The sequence below is a fragment of the Podarcis filfolensis genome, assembly GCF_964270895.1.
Source record: "Podarcis filfolensis genome assembly, chromosome: 11".
Lineage (NCBI taxonomy): Eukaryota > Metazoa > Chordata > Lepidosauria > Squamata > Lacertidae > Podarcis > Podarcis filfolensis.
Window position 1 is genome coordinate 3,975,494 of NC_139613.1, and position 19,649 is coordinate 3,995,142.

Consider the following 19,649-nt stretch of genomic DNA (forward strand, 5'->3'; position numbering starts at 1 on the left):
CTATTTCTGGAGCTCGTGTCGCTAATTGCTGATACTGTATCTACGGGAGATCGATGGATTGTCCGGAGGCGACGTGGGGTCTTGATGGCTGATGTCTCCCTGGCAGTATCCAAACAACAGGTTATGGGCCCAGATTCATGGCACTTACAGGAGAGTAAGACTGCGACACACTGCAAAGGCTTTTCGTTGCCACGGAGAGTCTCTCCTTTGATGTCCGGCTGGCCTAATTGGCCTGGGAGCCGAGCCAAGCAGGCTTCATGATTAATGGGAGCCAAGATAAGGAGCCTCTGAAGTGAAAAAGGCTCACGGCTCAAGTGGCTGCCAACACTTTGTTTATACCTTTAATCGCAGACTGTCATCACCTATTGGTTGTACTCCCTATAAGAAGATGTTTGGTAAGAAACCTAACGTCAAGCACATGAGAATCTTTGGTTCTGACATGTGGGTACACACCCCACAGAGCAGCAAGCTTGGGAAGCGTGGGGCACATGGTTTGTTCATGGGGTACGAAAAAGGTGCATACAGAGTATGGATGACTGACTCTAAGTCCATTAAGTTCACAAAGAGTGTTGAGTATAATCCTAAGTGGGGGGAAAATGTGGGAATTTTCCACAGTTACCCAGAGGAGGATGAAGGTGATGTGAAAAAATCAGATAATGAAGAGGAAGCTGAGGATGAAGATGATGATGATGATCAGAGTTCGGATTCCAGGTCAGTGGGCAGCGCTGCTGCTGATGTCAGCGACAGTGATGACACAGCAGACTACAAGAGCGCAAAGGCCTCAGTCAGACCATCTGATGCATCTGACAATGAACTGGAAGAACCACTGTTCACCTTTGGTCACTTTTCTCCTAAGAAGGAGGAGATGAGTCCAGAAGACTTGCGTCTAGTACGTAGATCTGAAAGGGCGACCAAAGGCAGACCTCCAAAGAGATTTGCTGATGAGTTTGCTAAGACGGCAACTGCTGTTCTTAGTAGCTCATAGAAGGTGTGGGAACCTTCAAGCTTCAAAGAGCTTCAGGAGTTAACCTCTAAAGATGCTGAGCCTTGGCGTAATGCCATGAAGGCTGAAGTTGATTCCTTGAATAGGAACCAAACTTGGGAGCTGGTACCGGTAGTCCCAGGAATGAGACTGGTTGGCAGCAAATGGGTCTTCAAGGCCAAGACAGACCAGAATGGCAAGGTTGTCAGACACAAAGCCAGATTGGTTGCCAGAGGTTTTTCACAGGTACCAGGACAGGATTACCACGAGACCTACTCACCCACCATCAAGTATGAGAGCATTCGGCTGATGCTGAAAATCGCTGCAGAGGAGAAACTGCATGTTTCCCATCATGACATTAATACAGCTTTTTTGTACGGGGTTTTGGGGGAGGAGCTGTTTATGCTTCCACCTGATGGAATGCAGATACAGAAGGGAATGGTCTGTAAACTGCAGAAATCCTTATATGGTCTCAAGCAGAGTGCCAGGTGTTGGAACACAAAACTCACTGAGACATTGCTTTCTCTAGGTTTTCACCAGGGCAAAGCTGATCCATGTGTGTTTGTCAAGGAGGAGGGGCAAAACAAACTGTATTGTTTATGTTTTGTTGATGATCTTCTGATGTTTTGGAAGAATCAGGCTTTGTACCAAAGCACCCTAGCTCAGCTGAAGGAGCACTTTGACATGAAGGATCTTGGTGAGGTATCCAACTATCTTTCTCTGCAGGTGGAGAGGGACCAAGCAGGTAATTTTCTGGTACACCAAACACAGAAAATTGCTGATGTATTAACCAGGTTGAATTTGGTTGATGCAAACCCAGCAGACACACTGATGGTGACAGGTTACCAGGTAGGTAGTACTGCTGAAGCGTTTTCTGACACTACGCTGTACAGATGCATTCTAGGCAAGTTGAATTTCATTGCTAAATGTTCAAGACCTGACATAGCTGTAAGCACTAACCTGCTTAGCAGACATGCTAACAATCCTACTGTTCAGGATTGGAAAGCTCTGAAGCGCATAGCCCGCTAATTGAAAGGGACTTTGCACTACAGGCTGAGGTTCACCAGTCAGAAGACTGGAGGTCTTGAAATCTTGCAGATGCTAGTTTTGGAAGTGACACCACGGATGGTACAAGCACTTCTGGAGTATGCTACATGTACAACCACTGTCTGTTTGACTGGCTGTGCAAGAAACAGACGACAGTAAGCCTAAGTTCCTGTGAAGCAGAACTCAATGCTCTGTCATTTTCACTCATGGATTGTGAATGGTTGATGCAACTGTTTAAGGACATCAGAGTTTCTGTGAAATGTTCTATACAAGTGTATCAAGACAATAGATCCTGTTTGGCTTTGCTGAACTCAGAGAGTTGCAAGCAAAGAACCAAGTACTTGCAGATTAAGCTACATCATGCAAGAGAGTGTATTCAGAAAGGACTCATTCAGGTGTCCTACATGCCAGGAAATGAAATTCCTGCTGATCTGTTGTCTAAGGTTGTTAACAGAGAACAACTTAAGGTTTATGTACAGAGGTTGCAATTGGGTTGAACCACAGGTACTACAGGTTACACGGAAAGGGGGAGGATGTTAGGATATTTCTGTTCCACCTTAAAAAGGGGACAGGCTGTTGTGAGTCACAGCCTGCGTATTTCCTGTTCACAGGATGTTTCTGTTGTGTCTATGCTTTTGTTTCTATGCCTGAGACATCAACGCAGGCAGTCATGTTTTCTTTGTTCTGACCAACGCTGAATAAAATTGTAGATAATGCTCTCCTGCGTGCGTCTTTCGCTGTGCGAATTCTGCTGATAGAGCGTGCATCAGCTCTGGAATGTGGCAAGCTATTTCTGGAGCTCGTGTCGCTAATTGCTGATACTGTATCTACGGGAGATCGATGGATCGTCCGGAGGCGACGTGGAGTCTTGATGGCTGATGTCTCCCTGGCAGTATCCCAACATTAATCCCCTCCCTGGCCCAGCCAGCTGCCCCCTCCCTGCTAGGTGCAGTGGGATCCTCACCTGAGGTGGGCGTCATGGGTGCGGCGGCCAGGCCGTTCATGTTTAGCGCTGCCATCTGCTGCATCTGAGCTGCTGCGAAGGCCGCCATGGGGTTTAGGTAGCCGCCTTGCGCCACGGATGCCATAATGGCGGCCTGCTGCTGCATCAGCTGGAACAAAGAGAGCAGGGAAAAAATATCACGCATTCACTGGCGGGGCAGCCCCGGGACTGAGGTGGCCACCGCTGATGTCACAGCCGTGCATTTCCAGGGCCTTCGGGGGACTCGAGGATACCCACACTTTCCCAACAGAGTAGGATGAACCCATAAAGACTTTTCAGCTCGTTATAATTATTCAATGTTTGTGTCAATTGCCCCATTCACTGGTTTTCACCGAAGCAAATTTGCACATTGACAAAGCTTGCTTGGGATTCAGAAGGAATGAGAGGTTTTGAGTGGTGGAAGTAGCAGAAGAACAGCTCCTTGCAGCTTTTATCTTGGTCGATGTTCCTTCTGACTGTTCCCCCAGTGGTGGCTCCTGGAATTTATCTACTCTGGAAGGCTATTTCGTCTTACACTTTGCCCAGTCATAATAAATGCTCCGCTATGGCAACAGATGGCGCTGTGGTGTAAACCACTGAGCCTTGGGCTTGCCGATCAGAAGGTTGGCGGTTCAAATCCCCGTGACGGGGTGAGCTCCCGTTGCTCGGTCCCTGCTCCTGCCAACCTAGCAGTTCAAAAGCATGTTAAAGTGCAAGTAGATAAATAGGTACCACTCCGGTGGGAAGGTAAATGGCGTTTCCATGAACTGCTCTGGTTCGCCAGAAGCGGCTTAGTCATGCTGGCCACATGACCCGGAAAAACTGTCTGCAGACAAATGCCGGCTCCCTCGGCCAGTAAAGTGAGATGAACGCTGCAACCCCAGAGTCGTCCACGACTGGACCTAATGGTCAGGGGTCCCTTTACCTTTTATGGCAACAGGGGGTCCTGCCACAAAATGCTGCAGTGTTGAACAGCTCCTGTTCCAGGTTGCAGCCAGCCATGCCCTTTTCTAGGGCATACCCGTCCATTCCTCAGCATCCTGAATTTCCATTTCCCCTCAAGGGTCTATCAGCGTTCTGTAGCCACTGAGCATGCTGGGTTGTTCTTGGGATTCCCCCTCCCCTAACTTCCCCCTTTCTTTTGGTACTTTGAAAATCTTGGGGGTCCCCTGCAAATCTGCTGACATTTGCCTCTTGTTCATGAGTGGCATCATTCTGACTATGTAAGGATCAACACTCTAAGCTTGGATGCTGGAAGCAGAGGGAATGTGATGGCTTGACCCCGTGTCAGAAACAAATAGGGGAAGTTGGCCTGAACTAATCTAGAATCAGATTATTAAGTATGACTGTGATATTTAATAAATTAAGCACTCGGATGAATTTTGTATTATTGTTAGGAGTTGCTCAGGATGTATTTTAATTGATTGCCTGATTTTATGTTAATGTGTTATATACTTGATGTTAGCCACTCTGAACCCGGTTTTGGGAGGGCGGGGTATAAATAAACATTATTATTATTATTATTATTATTATTATTAATAATAATATTATTATTATGCAATCAGGCAAGTATTTCAGTTTGTTAGATGGAACAATCCTCCTTCTCTCCCCTTTTCATGCAGTTCCACGGATTCTCCTAACCCCCTCCAGAGCATATTTTTTTTGGGGGGGTACGTGGGGAGACCAGGGTGAGAAGGTGGGGAAAGCCCCATCGCACAATTGGAAGCTCTTCAGCAGGGCTGCTGCTGATGGGACACTTTAGTTAAGAGCAGAAGAAAAGTCCGCTGGATCAGGCCAGTGGGCCGTCTAGTCCAGCATCCGCTTCTCACAGTGGCCAACCAGATACATCTTCTGTGAAACCCGCAAGCAGGATTCGAGCGCAAGCGTCCTCTATTCTCCTGTGGCTCCCAAGAACTGGTATTCAGAAACATTGTTGCCTCCAGCCATGGAAGCAGAGCACAGCCATCGATAGCCCTCTCCTCCATGAATTGTCTAATCCACTTTTAAAATAATCTAAGTTGGTAGCCATCACTGGGAAAGGGAGTTCCACAGTTTAACTATGCACTGAATGAAGAGTATTTCTTTTATCCGTTGTGAATCTTTAAATATTCAGTTTCGCTGGCTGTTCCATTGTTTAACTCTGTGCTTTACGAAGAAGTAATTCCGTTCTTCTTATGTTATATTATTATTTTGCAATTTTGCAATCCTCCCATAGGAGTCCAGAGTGCTTTGTTTTATCAAGTACAGTCGTACCTTGGATCTCGAACGGCTTAGCCGCTGAATATTTCAGCTCCCAAACGATTGAAAACCAGAAGTGAGTGTTCTGGTTTTCAAACTTTTTTGGAAGCTGAATGTCTGGCGGGGCTTCCGCAGCTTCTGATTGGCTGCAGAAGCTTTTTTATTTGCTTTTGGAATGTGAACATCTGTGGACTATTAAGAAATCTGAACTGAAGATATGGAAATGTATGCTGATTTAAACAATTCATTAATAAATTATTTGGCCAAAATGCATCTGATTAATGGACTAGGATTTCTCCTTACCCAATTACTTTAACTAAACAGCGCTTAGCTACGATGATAGGTGCTCTCAACAGACGTCTTGGGCAGTGTTGAAAAACAGAGTAATTTGGGATGAGGGCTTTCTTCTTTTTCTGCCATTGTGTCCAATCAGAGTAAAAGTGCTTGCCTATTATCAACGAGGGAGTTGGGTATGCTTAGCTTGGCGAAGAGAAGACTGAGAGTTAACATAGCTATCTTCAAATATCTGCTGTCACATGGAAGATGGAGCAAGCTTGTTTTCTGCTGCTCCAGAGGGTAGAACCAATGGCTTCAAATTACAAGGAAGTCAAGGAATAACTTTCTGAGGGTAAGAGTGGAACAGACTCCCTTGCAAGGAGATGGCCTCCACTGGAGTTTTTAAACAGAGGTTAAATGGCCTTCTCTTCAGGGATTCTATACCTGTGATTCCTGCTTTGTATAGAGGTGTACTAGATCAGCGGTTCTCAACCTATGGGTCCCCAGATGTTGTTGGACTACAACTCCCATCATCCCTGAGCTCTGGCCTTGCTAGCTAGGGGTGATGGGAGTTGTAGTTCAGCAACATCTGGGGACCCACAGGTTGAGAAAGGCTGTACTAGATGAATTGAGGTCCCTTCCACCCTATGAGTCTAGGATCTGCTTCATTTGCTCTTGATGATATCAATATGGAGGAAACCCTGATTGGCCATATATCCTCCTCATCATGGGATCCCCAATTGGCTGGGATCACCTATATGGTTACTCCCAGAAGGACAAACCTTTTAAAAAAAAGTCACCGAAGGAGCAGCAGAGCAGGAAAACGAGGCCCAACTGCAAACAATGAAGCCATCTGTGTAATTTGAGGGGAGGTGGGAATTACTATTCTGTTATGTACTGAGTTGAATAAGATCCAAAGGCAGCAGTCTGATTGGTCCTAGAACAATAGGATTCAGAATGCAGCAGTCTGATTGGTCCTAGAACAATAGGGTCCAGAATGCAGCAGTCTGATTGGTCCACAGGAGCCACCCAATCCAGCTCCAGGTGGAAGTGAACCCGCAACCCGATTGGCCTATAGGTGAATCCCGGAATTAGCCAATCACGTGGGGTCCATTGTGTAAATAATGTATATAAAGCAGACATTCTGGGGGAACTTCCATTCCTCCTCACCACTGTGAGCTGAATAAAGAGCATGAAATCCACTCTCGACTCCGAGTATATTTCATATTGCTTCCCTTCTCCCCAAAATCAAATCAGGAGAGGACCCAGAGCAGCAATGTTTCTTTGAGCTTATCTCCACCTTTGTTTGAATTCCATTGGGTGTTGGGATGCAGGGATGGCAAAGCCAAGCAAGCAAGCATTGCTGCAACCTTCCAGCCTCCCTTTCCTGTAACTTTTTAATTGGCTGCTGTTGCCAGGCAGGGAATAAGCCGCCCCTCTCTCTCCCCCCTACAACCACGAATTCCCCACACTTGCTGCTGCATTTTTTTTTAAATGTCCTTAGATCTGTTTGAAAGGAAAAGTGCTAAAGAAAAAAGCTGGACCTTGCTATGATTTCCTGTATCTCGGCACACATCATGTGGGTGTCAAGGTGGCAGCTTCCTGTTTGATTGTTAATTACCCTTTCTTACTGCATGCCGCGTAAGACACTTTCACATTTTAATTAGCGATTTACTCTTCTTTGTAATTACTGATGGAGTGATTAGAAGCCCTTTTCTATTGCTGCACAATGGCAGACCCCCCTCCCCCTTTTCAAGGAGCACACCCGTTCATCTGGTGTCGGTGGAATTTATTTTCTGGATTAGGCAGCGAGCAGGTGATTTTGTAAAGTACACCCGGAACAGGAGCCTGGAAGTGAAATCACGCCGGCCTTTAAGAAACATGGCCTGCACTCACTCGCCTGTGCGCTTACCTGGGAGTAAGTCACACTGAACCCAACAGCACCTGATTCTGAGTAGAGCAGCGCAGGCTTGCACTGTTGACATGCCAGGGCAAATAATAATAATAATAATAATAATAATAATAATAATAATAATAATAATAATATATTTATACCCTGCCCATCTGGCTGGGTTTCTCCAGCCACTCTGGGTGGCTTCCAACAGAACACTAAAATACAATAACCTATTAAACATTAAAAGCTTCCCTAAACAGGGCTGCATTCAGATGTCTTCTAAAAGTTTGGTAGTTATTTTTCTCTTTGACATCTGGTGGGAGGGTGTTCCGCAGGGCGGGTGCCACTACTGAGAAGGCCCTCTGCCTGATTCCCTGTAACTTGGCTTCTTGTATCGAGGGAACCACCAGAAGGTCCTCGGAGCTGGACCTCAGTATCCGGGCAGAATGATGGGGGTGGAGACGCTCCTTCAGATACACTGGACCGAGGCCGTTTAGGGCTTTAAAGGTCAGCACCAACACTTTGATTTGTGCTCGGAAACATACTGGGAGCCAACGTAGGTCTTTTAGAAGACATCTGAAGGCAGCCCTGTTTAGGGAAGCTTTTAATGTTTGATGTATTACAGTATTTTAATATTTTGTTGGAAGCTTCCCCAGAATGGCTGGGGAAGCCCAGCCAGATGGGCGGGGTATAAATAAATTATTATTATTATTATTATTATTATTATTATTATTATTATTATTATTAAGGTTCGCTCAACTGCATTTGCTCCTGCTTCCTGTGTGCGACGGAATCACGGGACAGGGAAGCCAAATGCAGAAAAGCATTGCCGTGCTTCGAACACCTCAGGAGAGGAAGTCCTATAACCCTGGGAACTGGAGAAGAATTATAAACGAGAGATCTGGCCCTTGAGATGTATCTCTGGGAAGATTTATGGCAGGTGAGCCGATTCCTGTAAGGGTCACGGCTTTCTCCTGTAAAACCTCCGCAGCGTGTCTTGATTTGACACGAGGCCGTTACAATAAGCATGGGGGGGGGGGGTTGCATCCTTATATCTTCCTGCCCGGAATGAAGGGAAAGTCGACCCCTTATTTATTTATTTTGTCTCCTCCTTTCCTTAGGGACCTAAGACGACAAGAAGTTTCCTGCTGGGTGAGACCAAAGATTTCTTTGCTTCAGCACCCTGAGGGATGGGTGTCGTGGCTCGAGTACCAGACTAGGACCTGGGAGACAAGGGTTCGAGTTCCCACTGCCTCTCAGCCTGACCTACCTCACAGGGTTATTGTTGATGTGGGGCTTAATGAGGAGGTGGAGAACCATCACCTTGAACTCCTTGGCAGAAAAGGTGGGATATAAAGCCCTAAACAAGCTTGCGTTCCATTTCAGTCTGTGGAATTGGCACTAGTACAGGTAATACCTGCCAAAACTAGATCATTTCGTGTGACAGCACTGAGACTTTGGAACTCCCTGCCTATGGATATCAAGAGGGCGTCTTCAGAGCACCCTTTCAGCGCCTGCTTAAAACGTTCTTGTTTAGGCAAACCTGCTCAGATGCTTAGAAGGTTGATGTATATTTTAATCTGTTTCGGTATTTTAACTTTTTATGTTTTGAAGTATTGTAGTTTGTTTGTTTTACCTGATTTTCTTCTTTTGGCTTTTTGTAAATGCTTTGTGGTTTGTTTTTACAATCAAGTGGCATGTAAATGAATTAAATAAATATAAAGGTAAAGGGGCCCCTGACTGTTAGGTCCACTCGCGGATGACTCTGGGGTTGTGGCACTCATCTCGCTTTATTGGCCAAGGGAGCTGGTGTACAGCTTCCGGGTCATGTGGCCAGCATGACTAAGCCGCTTCTGGCAAACCAGAGCAGAGCACGGAAACGCCGTTTACCTTCCTGCCCTTTGACGTGCTTTTGAACTGCTGGGTTGGCAGGAGCAGGGACCGAGCAATGGGAGCTCACCCCGTCGCGGGGATTTGAACCGCCGACCTTCTTATCAGCAAGCCCTAGGCTCTGTGGTTTAGACCACAGTGCCACCCGTGTCCCAAATAAATATTAAATAGATATCACTTTAAATAGTCACTGCTCCCCCTACCCCAAGAATTCCGGGAGTTGTAGTTTGTGAAGGGTACTTGGAAAGAGACCCCTCTTCCCCTCTCACCATTACTATTCCCAGAGTTTCCTGTGAGCTAGGATTGTCCAACCACTCTGGGAATTGCAGCTCTGCAAGGGGACTAGGCGCCTCCGAACCACTCTCAGCACCTTGAATGAGCTACAGTTCCCAGGAATCTTTGGGGGAAGCCATGACTGTTTATAGTGGAATCGGAGTGCATAAATGTGGATGTGGCCGACATATTCCTTGGACCCCATACTCCTTGGACCCCATGGGTCATCCTGTACCCCACTGCACATCATAAGGGTCCAACTCTGACCCAAGGCTTAAATGACAACACATCCCCACACCCCGAAAAGTTGGACGGGGTAACTGCTCTTGGTGTTGTCAAATGTAATAAACTAGCAAAACTAGCTGCCATGGTTTTTGGCGTCACATAGCTTTCAGATGCGTTCTTATTGTGTTTTAGACACAGATTAAAAGGTTCTGCTGCCACTTTACCTGGAAACAAGTATTTGAGGGCAGTTGTCCACCAGGATTTCCCTCCCTTGCAAATATATGTTTTCAGTTATGTGTTTTAATAGATTGTTGGAAGCCGCCCAAAGTGGCTGGGGCCACTCTGGGCAGCATATTATTATTATTATTATTATTATTATTATTATTATTATTATTATTATTTTATTGTCTTGGCTGAACGGGTCATCTGGGTGGCTTCAGAAATAAAAATCTCCCAGGGTTCTTCCTCAAGTTTCTTGTAAATAGTGTGGTGTAGATTCCTCTCTCTCTCTCTCTCTCTCTCTCTCTCTCTCTCTCTCTCTCTCTCTCATATATTTTGGAGGTGCCAATCACCCCAGTATCTTGAAGGCAGTGGTCCTACGTGGATTAAGCAAGGCCTCCGGGACAGCACAAGACTGTATCGCTTCATTCCTTTTCTTTGTGCATGATGTGGTGATGGAGACAGATAGTAAATGACACAGATAACTGGTCTGATTGAGGAACAGGCTCCCGGCAGGACTGTGGCCCATTGACACCGGGCGCCGGGACGTGATCCTGTCACTTAGACAACTCCGAGTCTCCCTGGGGTGCTCAGGGCCACCTGCTCAATGTGTGTGTGTTTGTGTGTCCAATGTCTACAGGGATGTGCGATGCTGCAAAGGCAATGTTCTCCCGCTGTCAACCTGATGCTTAGTAGAAAAGGAACGGGGAAGAGAGCAGCTGAAAAATGCCAAGGAATGTTGGCCTTTGCAAGTGGCCACCCAGAGGGGTAGTGTAGTGTAGTGGTTAGAGCATCAGATGAGGAGGCCAAGGTTCAAATCCCCACTCAGCCAGGAAGCTCATTGTGCGACATTGGGCCAATCACAAGCTCTCTCTCTCTCTCTCTCTCTCTCTCTCTCTCTCTCTCTCTCTCTCCCCCTCCCTCCCTCCCTCCCTCCCTCCCTCTCTGGGTTGTGAGGGCAAATGGGAGGATAAATTGTGGGGCCCCCCTTGAGAAAAGGAGCTCCAGTCCATCAAACTCCGTCAGTGGGAGAGGTGGGAAACAGGTCTCATTCCATCAACATTCCCGCATTGCAGAGGGTTGGACTAGATGACCCTTGGGGTCCCCACATTACTATGTTTCCTTGAACTCTGCTGAAACACCAGCTCTGTTAGGCACCTCCTGCACCCTGAGCTGTTTCTACGCCAGTTGCCCATTATAAGAAAGACCATTTAACAATCGGTGCCTGGGTTTGCTTTTTTCCTCTTCCCTCCCAGTTTCTTCACCCTTGCGTGCCAATTAGGTGAGGCCAAGAGGCAGTGACTGGCCCAGTGTTGCCCATGGAGCTTCATGGCTGAGTGGGGATGGGAAACCCCAGGTCCTAGACTGACACTCAAACCACTGCACCACACTGCCTCCCAGGATAAAAAGAGACCGGAATAAGTGTTTGAAGCCCAGCAGTAGCCTCTGCACATTTGTGATACTTGAAGCAGCTCAAAGAGTTCTTCCTTGCCTCGAAAATGTCTGTAATGATGAACTATGACCTTCCTTCCTGCACAAATGCAATTGATGGGCACACACACATACACACACACGAGCCGTGTCTACACTTACTGCCTGGGCGTAGGCGCCGTAGGCTCCAAACTGTATCGCCATGGGGTTGAACATGCCCATCTGCCCGGCCATTTGCTGCATGCGCCTCATCGTGCGCTCCTTGTCTGTGTCCGCAAACTTGACCACCAGGCTCGACGAGGCCCCCTGCAGGAAGGAAGACAAAACGTCAAGAAGGTGGGCAGAGATCTCCCTTTGTTGAGCTCAGCTGCGTCTGTTAGAAACCACAGCAGTCCAGGTGCTCTTAACCTAGAGGCTGGACTACTGCAATGCGATCCACGTGCGGCTGCCCTTGGGCCTCATTTGGGAGCTCCAGCTAGCGCAGAATGTGGCAGCCAGACAGCTGGTGACTGGGATTGGCCGCCGAGACCATATAACACCAGTCTTGAAAGACCTACATTGTCTCCCAGTACGTTTCCGAGCACAATTCAAAGTGTTGGTGCTGACCTTTAAAGCCCTAAACGGCCTCGGCCCAGTAGACCTGAAGGAGCATCTCCACCCCCATCGTTCAGCCCGGACGCTGAGGTCCAGCGCCGAGGGCCTTCTGGCGGCTCCCTCATTGCGAGAAGCAAAGCTACAGGGAACCAGACAGAGGGCCTTCTCGGTGGTGGTGCCCGCCCTGTGGAATGCCCTCCCATCAGATGTCAAAGAGAAGAACAACCACCTGACATTTAGAAAACATCTGAAGGCAGCCCTGTTCAGAGAGGTTTTTAATATGTGACATTTTGATGTATTTTTAATCTTTGTTGGAAGCTGCCCAGAGTTGCTGGGGAAACCCAGCCAGATGGGTGGGGTTACAAATTATTATTATTATTATTATTATTATTATTAATAATAATAAGATGTGCACCACCACATTCTCCAATGCTGGCGAAGCCAGCGGTGTGTTGCGTCCTCCTCCGCAGAGCGTGGGATCACATCGCTTTATCTGCATCCTGTTTTATATGTACTCAACAGCCTCTCCAGATCCACAATAATCAAGCATAAAGAGGTGAGGGATTAACATGCTAAGGAAGCCAATTTTACCCTGTGCGGAGGTTTCACAATAAGAGCCATGTTCCCGGGATTAACAGCACATTCGGGAAGGAAGTGGCTTTCCGTGGTGACGAGTCTCTCTCTCTTTCCCCTCCCTTTCTCTCGCTTTGACCTGTCACTCTTCCCCACTCTAATAAATCTATAACCCACTTGAACAATGCAGCAAGGAACAAGGAAGTGAAACAAATGGTTTAGCTAAACAAAGGTAGAGGGGGTGAGAGAGAGAGAGAGAAGAGAGAGAGGGATACTCTGTTCAAGGATGCAGAGAGAGCGCTAACTGTGAGTTACTATGAAAGCAAAGCTAGGAAAAGGGGGGTGGAGAATCACCTCCAGTCTCTATCAAGGTTTTTGATTCATGCACAGGAGCGAGTCTTTTCCTTAATCTCCCTCTTCTCCCCTCCCAGTCTCCAAATCACATGACACAGTATTGATCCTTCCCCAAACAGTGCTCTTAATTACACTTCATTGACAAATGAATATTTTTAATGCATACATTTCCTGGCAATTATCACCAGACCGGTCCTTAATTAGATCTCAAGATTCGCTTAATTAATCCTGGATCGGGAGACTGCTTTGGTAACCGGGATCTAATGATCTCAACCTATTTGCAAAAAAATGTTGGAGGCTGAGACCAATGACTGCAAATCCGGCAGCCAAGGGTTGGGGCAGAAGTGGAGGTGGCGAGTTTCCTCCAATTCTTCTTTTTCCTGGTAGGGGCACAGGATGCCCCAAAAATGTGGTGGGTGCAAATTGGCGACAAGGTGTACAATGGATTGCCACAGGGAATCGGTAACTTTGAGTTTAAAAAAAGATTAAGAATCCTGTTTTCGCAGCTGTTCTATGGTTGCAAATGTATGGCATTCAGCAAAAAAACCCCTGTATGCATTCATTTAATCAGAGGATGAGGGGCAAATCCAGACTTTGCAAATTCTGATGCAAAGCTGACCTGATCTGGGCTACTGTGTAAATGGGAATTTAGTGATCCACCAGGCTTTGCCCTTCTCTGAAGTTTGCCTCTGCTCAAAAAAGGTATCAAAACACATTTAAAAGGGATATTCCGAGAGAATAGATTTAGAAATGTTTATTCTGTGGGAAAATGTGTTCAAAAACCACATATTAATATGTGGATTTCCATGTGGCTCCAAGTTTGCAGAGAATTGAGGAAATGGGACAGAATGACCGCATGCCCAAGGGTAAGAAAAACAGCCGCTATTTAACTTTGTGTGCTGAAAGATTGCCCACATGCATAAAATAAGAAGAATTTCTTCAAGCAGCACATCGTTAAAGTACGGAATGGGCTCCCACAAGATGTGATAGTCACGAACTTGGGTTGGCTGTAAGAGAGCTGACAAATTCGTGATGGATAAGGCTATCTGTGGCCAATAGCGATGGTGGCCATGACGATGGGGGTTGGACTAGATGACCCTTGGGGTCCCTTCCAACTCTATGATTCTGAGATGACTTTGTTCCACTATGCCTCTGAATACCAGTAGCTGGGAATCACAGGTAGTTGCTTCGCATGGACTCTTGCCTGGCCACTGTGAGAACAGGACACTAGTTTAGATGGACCTTGGCCTGATTTAGGAACAGGACTTATTTGAACTCTGCATGTGAGCATAAATCTGTAACCTATAAATATAATGTTTGAAGACTGGGAAAGGTTGTGGAGGAAAGGGGTTAAGTTCACTGCATGCACGGTGTTAAAGGAAAATGTCTGGAAAACGATGTATAGATGGTACTTAACCCCTGTAAAATTAGCAAAGATTTACCATAACACTGATAACCTATGCTGGAAATGTAAAGAAAAAGTAGGTACTTTTTATCATATGTGGTGGACCTGCCCCAAGATGAAAGACTTCTGGGAAAAGATATACAATGAATGGAAAAAAATGTTGAAATATACATTTATTAAGAAACCAGAAGCCTTTCTACTTGGAATAATAGGTCTGGAATTGCCCCCAAAAGATGTTAGATTGTTTTTGTATGCCACAACAGCTGCTAGAATTTTGCTGGCCAAAAAGTGGAAATTACAAGAAGTATCAACAGTGGACGAATGGCAGATGAAGATGGTGGAATTTTCGGAGCTAGCCGACCTGACCGGAAAAGTCCATGACCAGAGGGAGGAGGAGCACCAAGAGGAGTGGAAGAAATTCAAAGACTATTTAGCTAAATATCTTAAGATAATATAATTAGAATTACATACGAGTACCAAATAGGCCTAGGATTTGAAAATGTGATGTGTAAAATATTATGTTAAAGTTAAAAATGAAAAGAAAGTAAGATGTTAAGTGACCAAGTAAATTTTATGGGAAAATAGTTTTGGAAAACTGTTATGGAAACTCAGCCAGGGGGATTTGAGGAAGTCACCCAACAATGTTAACAAAAGTAGAATTATTATAATCAGGATAAATGTTTGTTGGTTTGTTTTTTCTTTTTCCTATCTGCTTGTTATAAACTTGGAAAATTAATAAAAAAAGTTGGGGGGGAAATCTGTAACCTAGTCTACAGAGATGGAATCCAAGCCTTTTGCATTGACTCCAAGCAACTGAGGTCCCTGAATGGGGATGAAGTCTCCCTTTCAGCCTCTGCTTTTGTAACAGGCCAGTTAAACGCAGAGCTTATCAAAACCCGATTGCTCTCCGCCTGGCAGGGCCGGTTAATGTAGCTCCCTCGGCTGTCTCCCAGCGGCTGGTAATGGATGGCTCCCCTCTGCCGTCCGACCTCAGCATCCTCAAGCCCAGGACCAGGAGGGGAGGATAAAAATGGAGTCACAATTGCTCCGCGCCATCCTCACTTTGTAATCCCTAATGAGAGACCTCGGTGGGGAAAAACTAATTTCCCAGCCTGTCTGAAGGTGTGAAATAAAGTTCTTCTTGAAAATGAGAGCTTGACAGGTCAGTGGCAAAATTTCATATTCACAGCAAAATAAAATATCCATCCATTGATATTTCATTAAAAGCCATGAAAACAAATCTGGGGGCCCCCCTCTCCCGCTCTCTGCCCTATTTCCATCCCCCCCTCCCTCTGCGCCTGAATGCAATACAAGCCAGGCATAAACTGCACAGAGACAGCAGTTAAATCTTGTTCTCTTTAGGTGAACAATAGCGGCGAAAAGGCCCCACCCGACACTTGCCGGAGCTATTGCTTTGCAAAGTTAAGAGGCTGTATATTGCAAAATAAATAGGCCCCAAAGGGTTAAAAAACCAGTAGGTCCGGCAGATTTTTGTCTCTGGTTCCTGTCAAGGAACTCGCAGGGGCCTCGGGCATCTCTGACTTACGGTTATTTGCATAAATGTAGCTGGCTGTTTCTCTCTCCCTAGGTATAGCATTTCACATTTCTCGGTGCAGAATTCCATTCGGTTTGTCATCCACCCTGGCTCTCCAGAGTGCTGGAATCAGCCCAAATTTACAGGTTACTGTCTCTATGCTGAGAAGCCCGTGGCCCTCCATATATCGTTGAGCTTTGCCTGCCAAAGGTCCCGGATTCGATGGGAGAGAGAGCACCGTGCAGTGGTTATAGCGTTGGTCTAGGACCTGGAAGGATGGGACGTGGGTGGCGCTGGGGGTTAAACCACAGAGCCTAGGACTTGCCGATCAGAAGGTTGGCGGTTTGAATCCCTGCAGCGGGGTGAGCTCAGTCCCTGCTCCTGCCAACCTAGGAGTTCGAAAGCACGTCAAAGTGCAAGTAATTAAATAGGTACCGCTCCGGTGGGAAGGTAAACGGCGTTTCCGTGCACTGCTCTGGTTTGCCAGAAGCGGCTTAGTCATGCTGGCCACATGACCCGGAAGCTGTACGCCGGCTCCCTCGGCCAGTAAAGCAAGATGAGCGCCGCAACCCCAGAGTCGGTCACGACTGGACCTAATGGTCAGGGGTCCCTTTACCTTTACTAGGACCTGGAAGACCAGGGTTAAGTGCCCACTTGGCCATGAGACTCACTGGGTAGCCTTGGCTGTCAGCCACTACCTCTCAGCCTCATCTACTTCGCTGGGCTGGTGTTGTGGGGATTAAACAAGGAGGAGGAAAAACAATGTACACTACCTTGAGCTCCTTGAAGGTGGGATATAAATGCAATGACCAGCAACCACAACAGCCCCTGGCGTCTCTGTGGAGAGCTGCTGCCAGTCAGTGTTTACAAGGTGGAGCTAGATGGCCAATGGTTTGACTCACAAGAGTTTCCTACTGGTTTAAGATGGGGCAGTTCAAAAGTACTTCATACATTCTGTGCATGTCTAGGGGGGCATTTTATTCTCCCTGAGCAAGTCAGGTAAAGGTAAAGGGGCCCCTGACCATTAGGTCCAGTCGTGGCCGACTCTGGGGTTGCGGCGCTCATCTCGCTTTATTGGCCGAGGGAGCCGGCGTACAGCTCCCGGGTCATGTGGCCAGCAGGACTAAGCCACTTCTGGCGAACCAGAGCAGCGCACGGAAACGTCGTTTACCTTCCTGATGGAGTGGTCCCTATTTATCTACTTGCACTTTGACGTGCTTTCGAACTGCTAGGTTGGCAGGAGCAGGGACCGAGCAACGGGAGCTCACCCCGTCATTGTGGGGATTCGAATCGCCGGCCTTCTGATCGGCAAGTCCTAGGCTCAGTGGTTTAACCCACAGTGCCACCCACGTGTGTGTGCAAATGGGCTCTTGAAATTTTCCACTCTATTTGTGGGCAAATAAACTGGAGAGGTGATGTAGGAGGAAATAAGGCCATCCACTAAATTTCCTGAAGGGAGAGGAAATATACTCCTACTTTCCTAAGATTCTGTTGTTGTTGTTGTTGTTGCCACTGCTAGTAGGAACATGAGCCAACTGGGTTGGCAGCTGCATTGGTGGCAAGCAGTTTTCGCCCTGCAGTATGTCCCAAACTTTGGTGGAGGGGATAAATGATTTTGGTGGCTTCCATTAAAAAAATATATGGGTGGGGTGGGTGTTCGGAGAAAATGCTGCAAAGCAGCCTTTTCTCTGCAGGCCTAAGGAAGGGAAAGGAGGTGGGGGAGAGAGAAGATCTTTCCCAATTAAAATCGGCCTCAACTTCTCCTCAAGTTAAAAAATTCAGTCGTCTCTGGCAGAAAGTAATTACTGTGGCTCACAGTGACAACCAGTAAGGGATGGAGACTGGGGAGGAGACTTAAATCAAGCACTCTGCAAATAAATTATAACTCAGGAAGCCCCTCTGAGCGCCTCTCGCTATTTCAATATTCCCCGAAGAGCCCCATAACCAAGGAGGATGAGTTCGCCACAGGCTGTGTCACTCCGGCTCCTGGATGGATGTGCCCTGCCCCTCGCTCTGTCTTTGTCACTCTGCACTCTTTAACCAGGGGAGAAGCTGGCTCCAAGGACTGCTAATCTCACCTTATAAAAGGCTGCATTTCTGGATCAGCCTTTGGGCAAGACTCTGCTGTTGGATCCCAACCCCTGCCCCCACCGCCATAGTCATCTGCAGAAATGCAGCCCAGATTTTATTTATTTTGCCTCGTTTTTAATCGAACAGACGAGTGCATTTTAGCTGGAAATAAAGTTTCTGGAGGAGACTCTGGAGAGTCCCATGGACTGCAAGAAGATCAAACCTCTCCATTCTGAAGGAAATCAGCCCTGAGTGCTCACTGGAAGGACAGACCCTGAAGCTGAGGCTCCAATACTTTGGCCACCTCATGAGAAGAGAAGACTCCCTGGAAAAGACCCTGATGTTGGGAAAGGTGAAGGGCACAAGGAGAAGGGGACGACAGAGGACGAGATGGGTGGGACAGTGTTCTCGAAGCTACCAGCATGAGTTTGACCAAACTGCGGGAGGCAGTGGAAGACAGGAGGGCCTGGCATGCTCTGGTCCATGGGGTCACGAAGAGTCGGACATGACTAAATGACTCAACAACAACAACAACAACAACAAAGTTTTGCCAAGTATCAAAGGGAACCTGCTTTCAACTGAGTCGGAGCATCAGTCCATCTCTGTGCTGTCTACATCAGAGACAGTGAACTTGTGGCTCTCCAGATGTTCAGATGCATCTCACTTCATCTCTGATCTCTGGCCATGCCGGCTGGGGCTGAGGGAAGTTGAAGTCCACAGGTTCCTCGTTCCTGAACTAGACTATCATTTGCCTTTGCTGCCCCTAGCTACCTTTCCCCCTCTTGACTTCCCTTAGTGGAGAGGTGGGGAACCTTTGGCTCTCCAGATGTCCAACTGCATCTCCCATCATCCCTGATCACTGGCTGTGCTGCCTGCAGCTGTCAAGGAGCTCAAAGGAATGCACACGGCAGATAGTTGACTCTTATGGTCACTTACAGCGCTGCATATCTATGCACACCGATCTAGTGTTTAGGCAGCTATTCCCAGCTCCACACTCTATGCAGCAGTTGCAGCAACAGGGGATCACTTCTCCTCCATCAGTTTATGTACCTTCCCTAACAGGTTGCACACATGCAGCCAGAGACTATGCCTGCATAAAAGCTTCCTCTGCTCATCCCTCTTCAGTCCCCTCCTGGTTCTGGGAGACAGTGGTAAAGGAGAGGATGGGAAAGCTGCTGGCTCTTCACCTGCCTGACCTGCCTCTTCTTCTGACCCATTCTGCGCTCCACCCTCCAGCTTTGAAGCTTCCCCTGCCTCTGCCTGTTGCCTCCTGCCTGTTCCCCACAAATCACTGCCCCGCTCTCCCAAGTCAGACTCCAGTCCCCCTTCCCACGGTGCACACTTGTCAGCACCCCTGAAAACGGCTGATGGAAATGGAAGTCCAAAAGTTTCCTCATTCCTGAGCTAGACCATCATTTGCCTTTACTGTCCAAGCTACTTCTATCCCTCTGCCTTCCCTCAATGCAGGGGTGGGGAACCAGTGGCTCTTCCAACTCTGTAACTCTCACCACCCTGACCATTGGCCATACTGGCTGGGACTGATGAGAACTGGGTTAGTGAGGGAAAGGGAGACTTTCAACACCACTTGGGCTTCTTAGCTAACCTGGCAGGTCTCTGAGGAGTCCTACAAGAAGCTCCAGGCCTAGCAGACTGGGAGGGGAT

The 19,649-nt window shown here is 47.3% G+C and overlaps 1 protein-coding gene across 14 annotated transcripts in view; it reads right to left on the reverse strand.

Moving 5' to 3' along the window:
- Positions 1 to 19,649, reverse strand: part of CELF4 (CUGBP Elav-like family member 4) — a 783,381-nt gene that overhangs the window by 57,480 nt on the left and 706,252 nt on the right. For 8 of the 14 annotated variants that reach the window (XM_083575734.1, XM_083575735.1, XM_083575736.1 and 5 more), the window contains exons 6-7: positions 11,620 to 11,763; positions 2,994 to 3,141 (exon numbers count right to left, since the gene is read on the reverse strand). In XM_083575734.1, coding sequence (XP_083431860.1) covers positions 2,994 to 3,141; positions 11,620 to 11,763 — 292 coding nt within the window. Of the gene's footprint in view, positions 1 to 2,993; positions 3,142 to 11,613; positions 11,764 to 19,649 lie in introns of all 14 variants that reach the window. The other 6 variants (XR_014539556.1, XM_083575724.1, XM_083575727.1 and 3 more) reach the window with 1 other exon arrangement.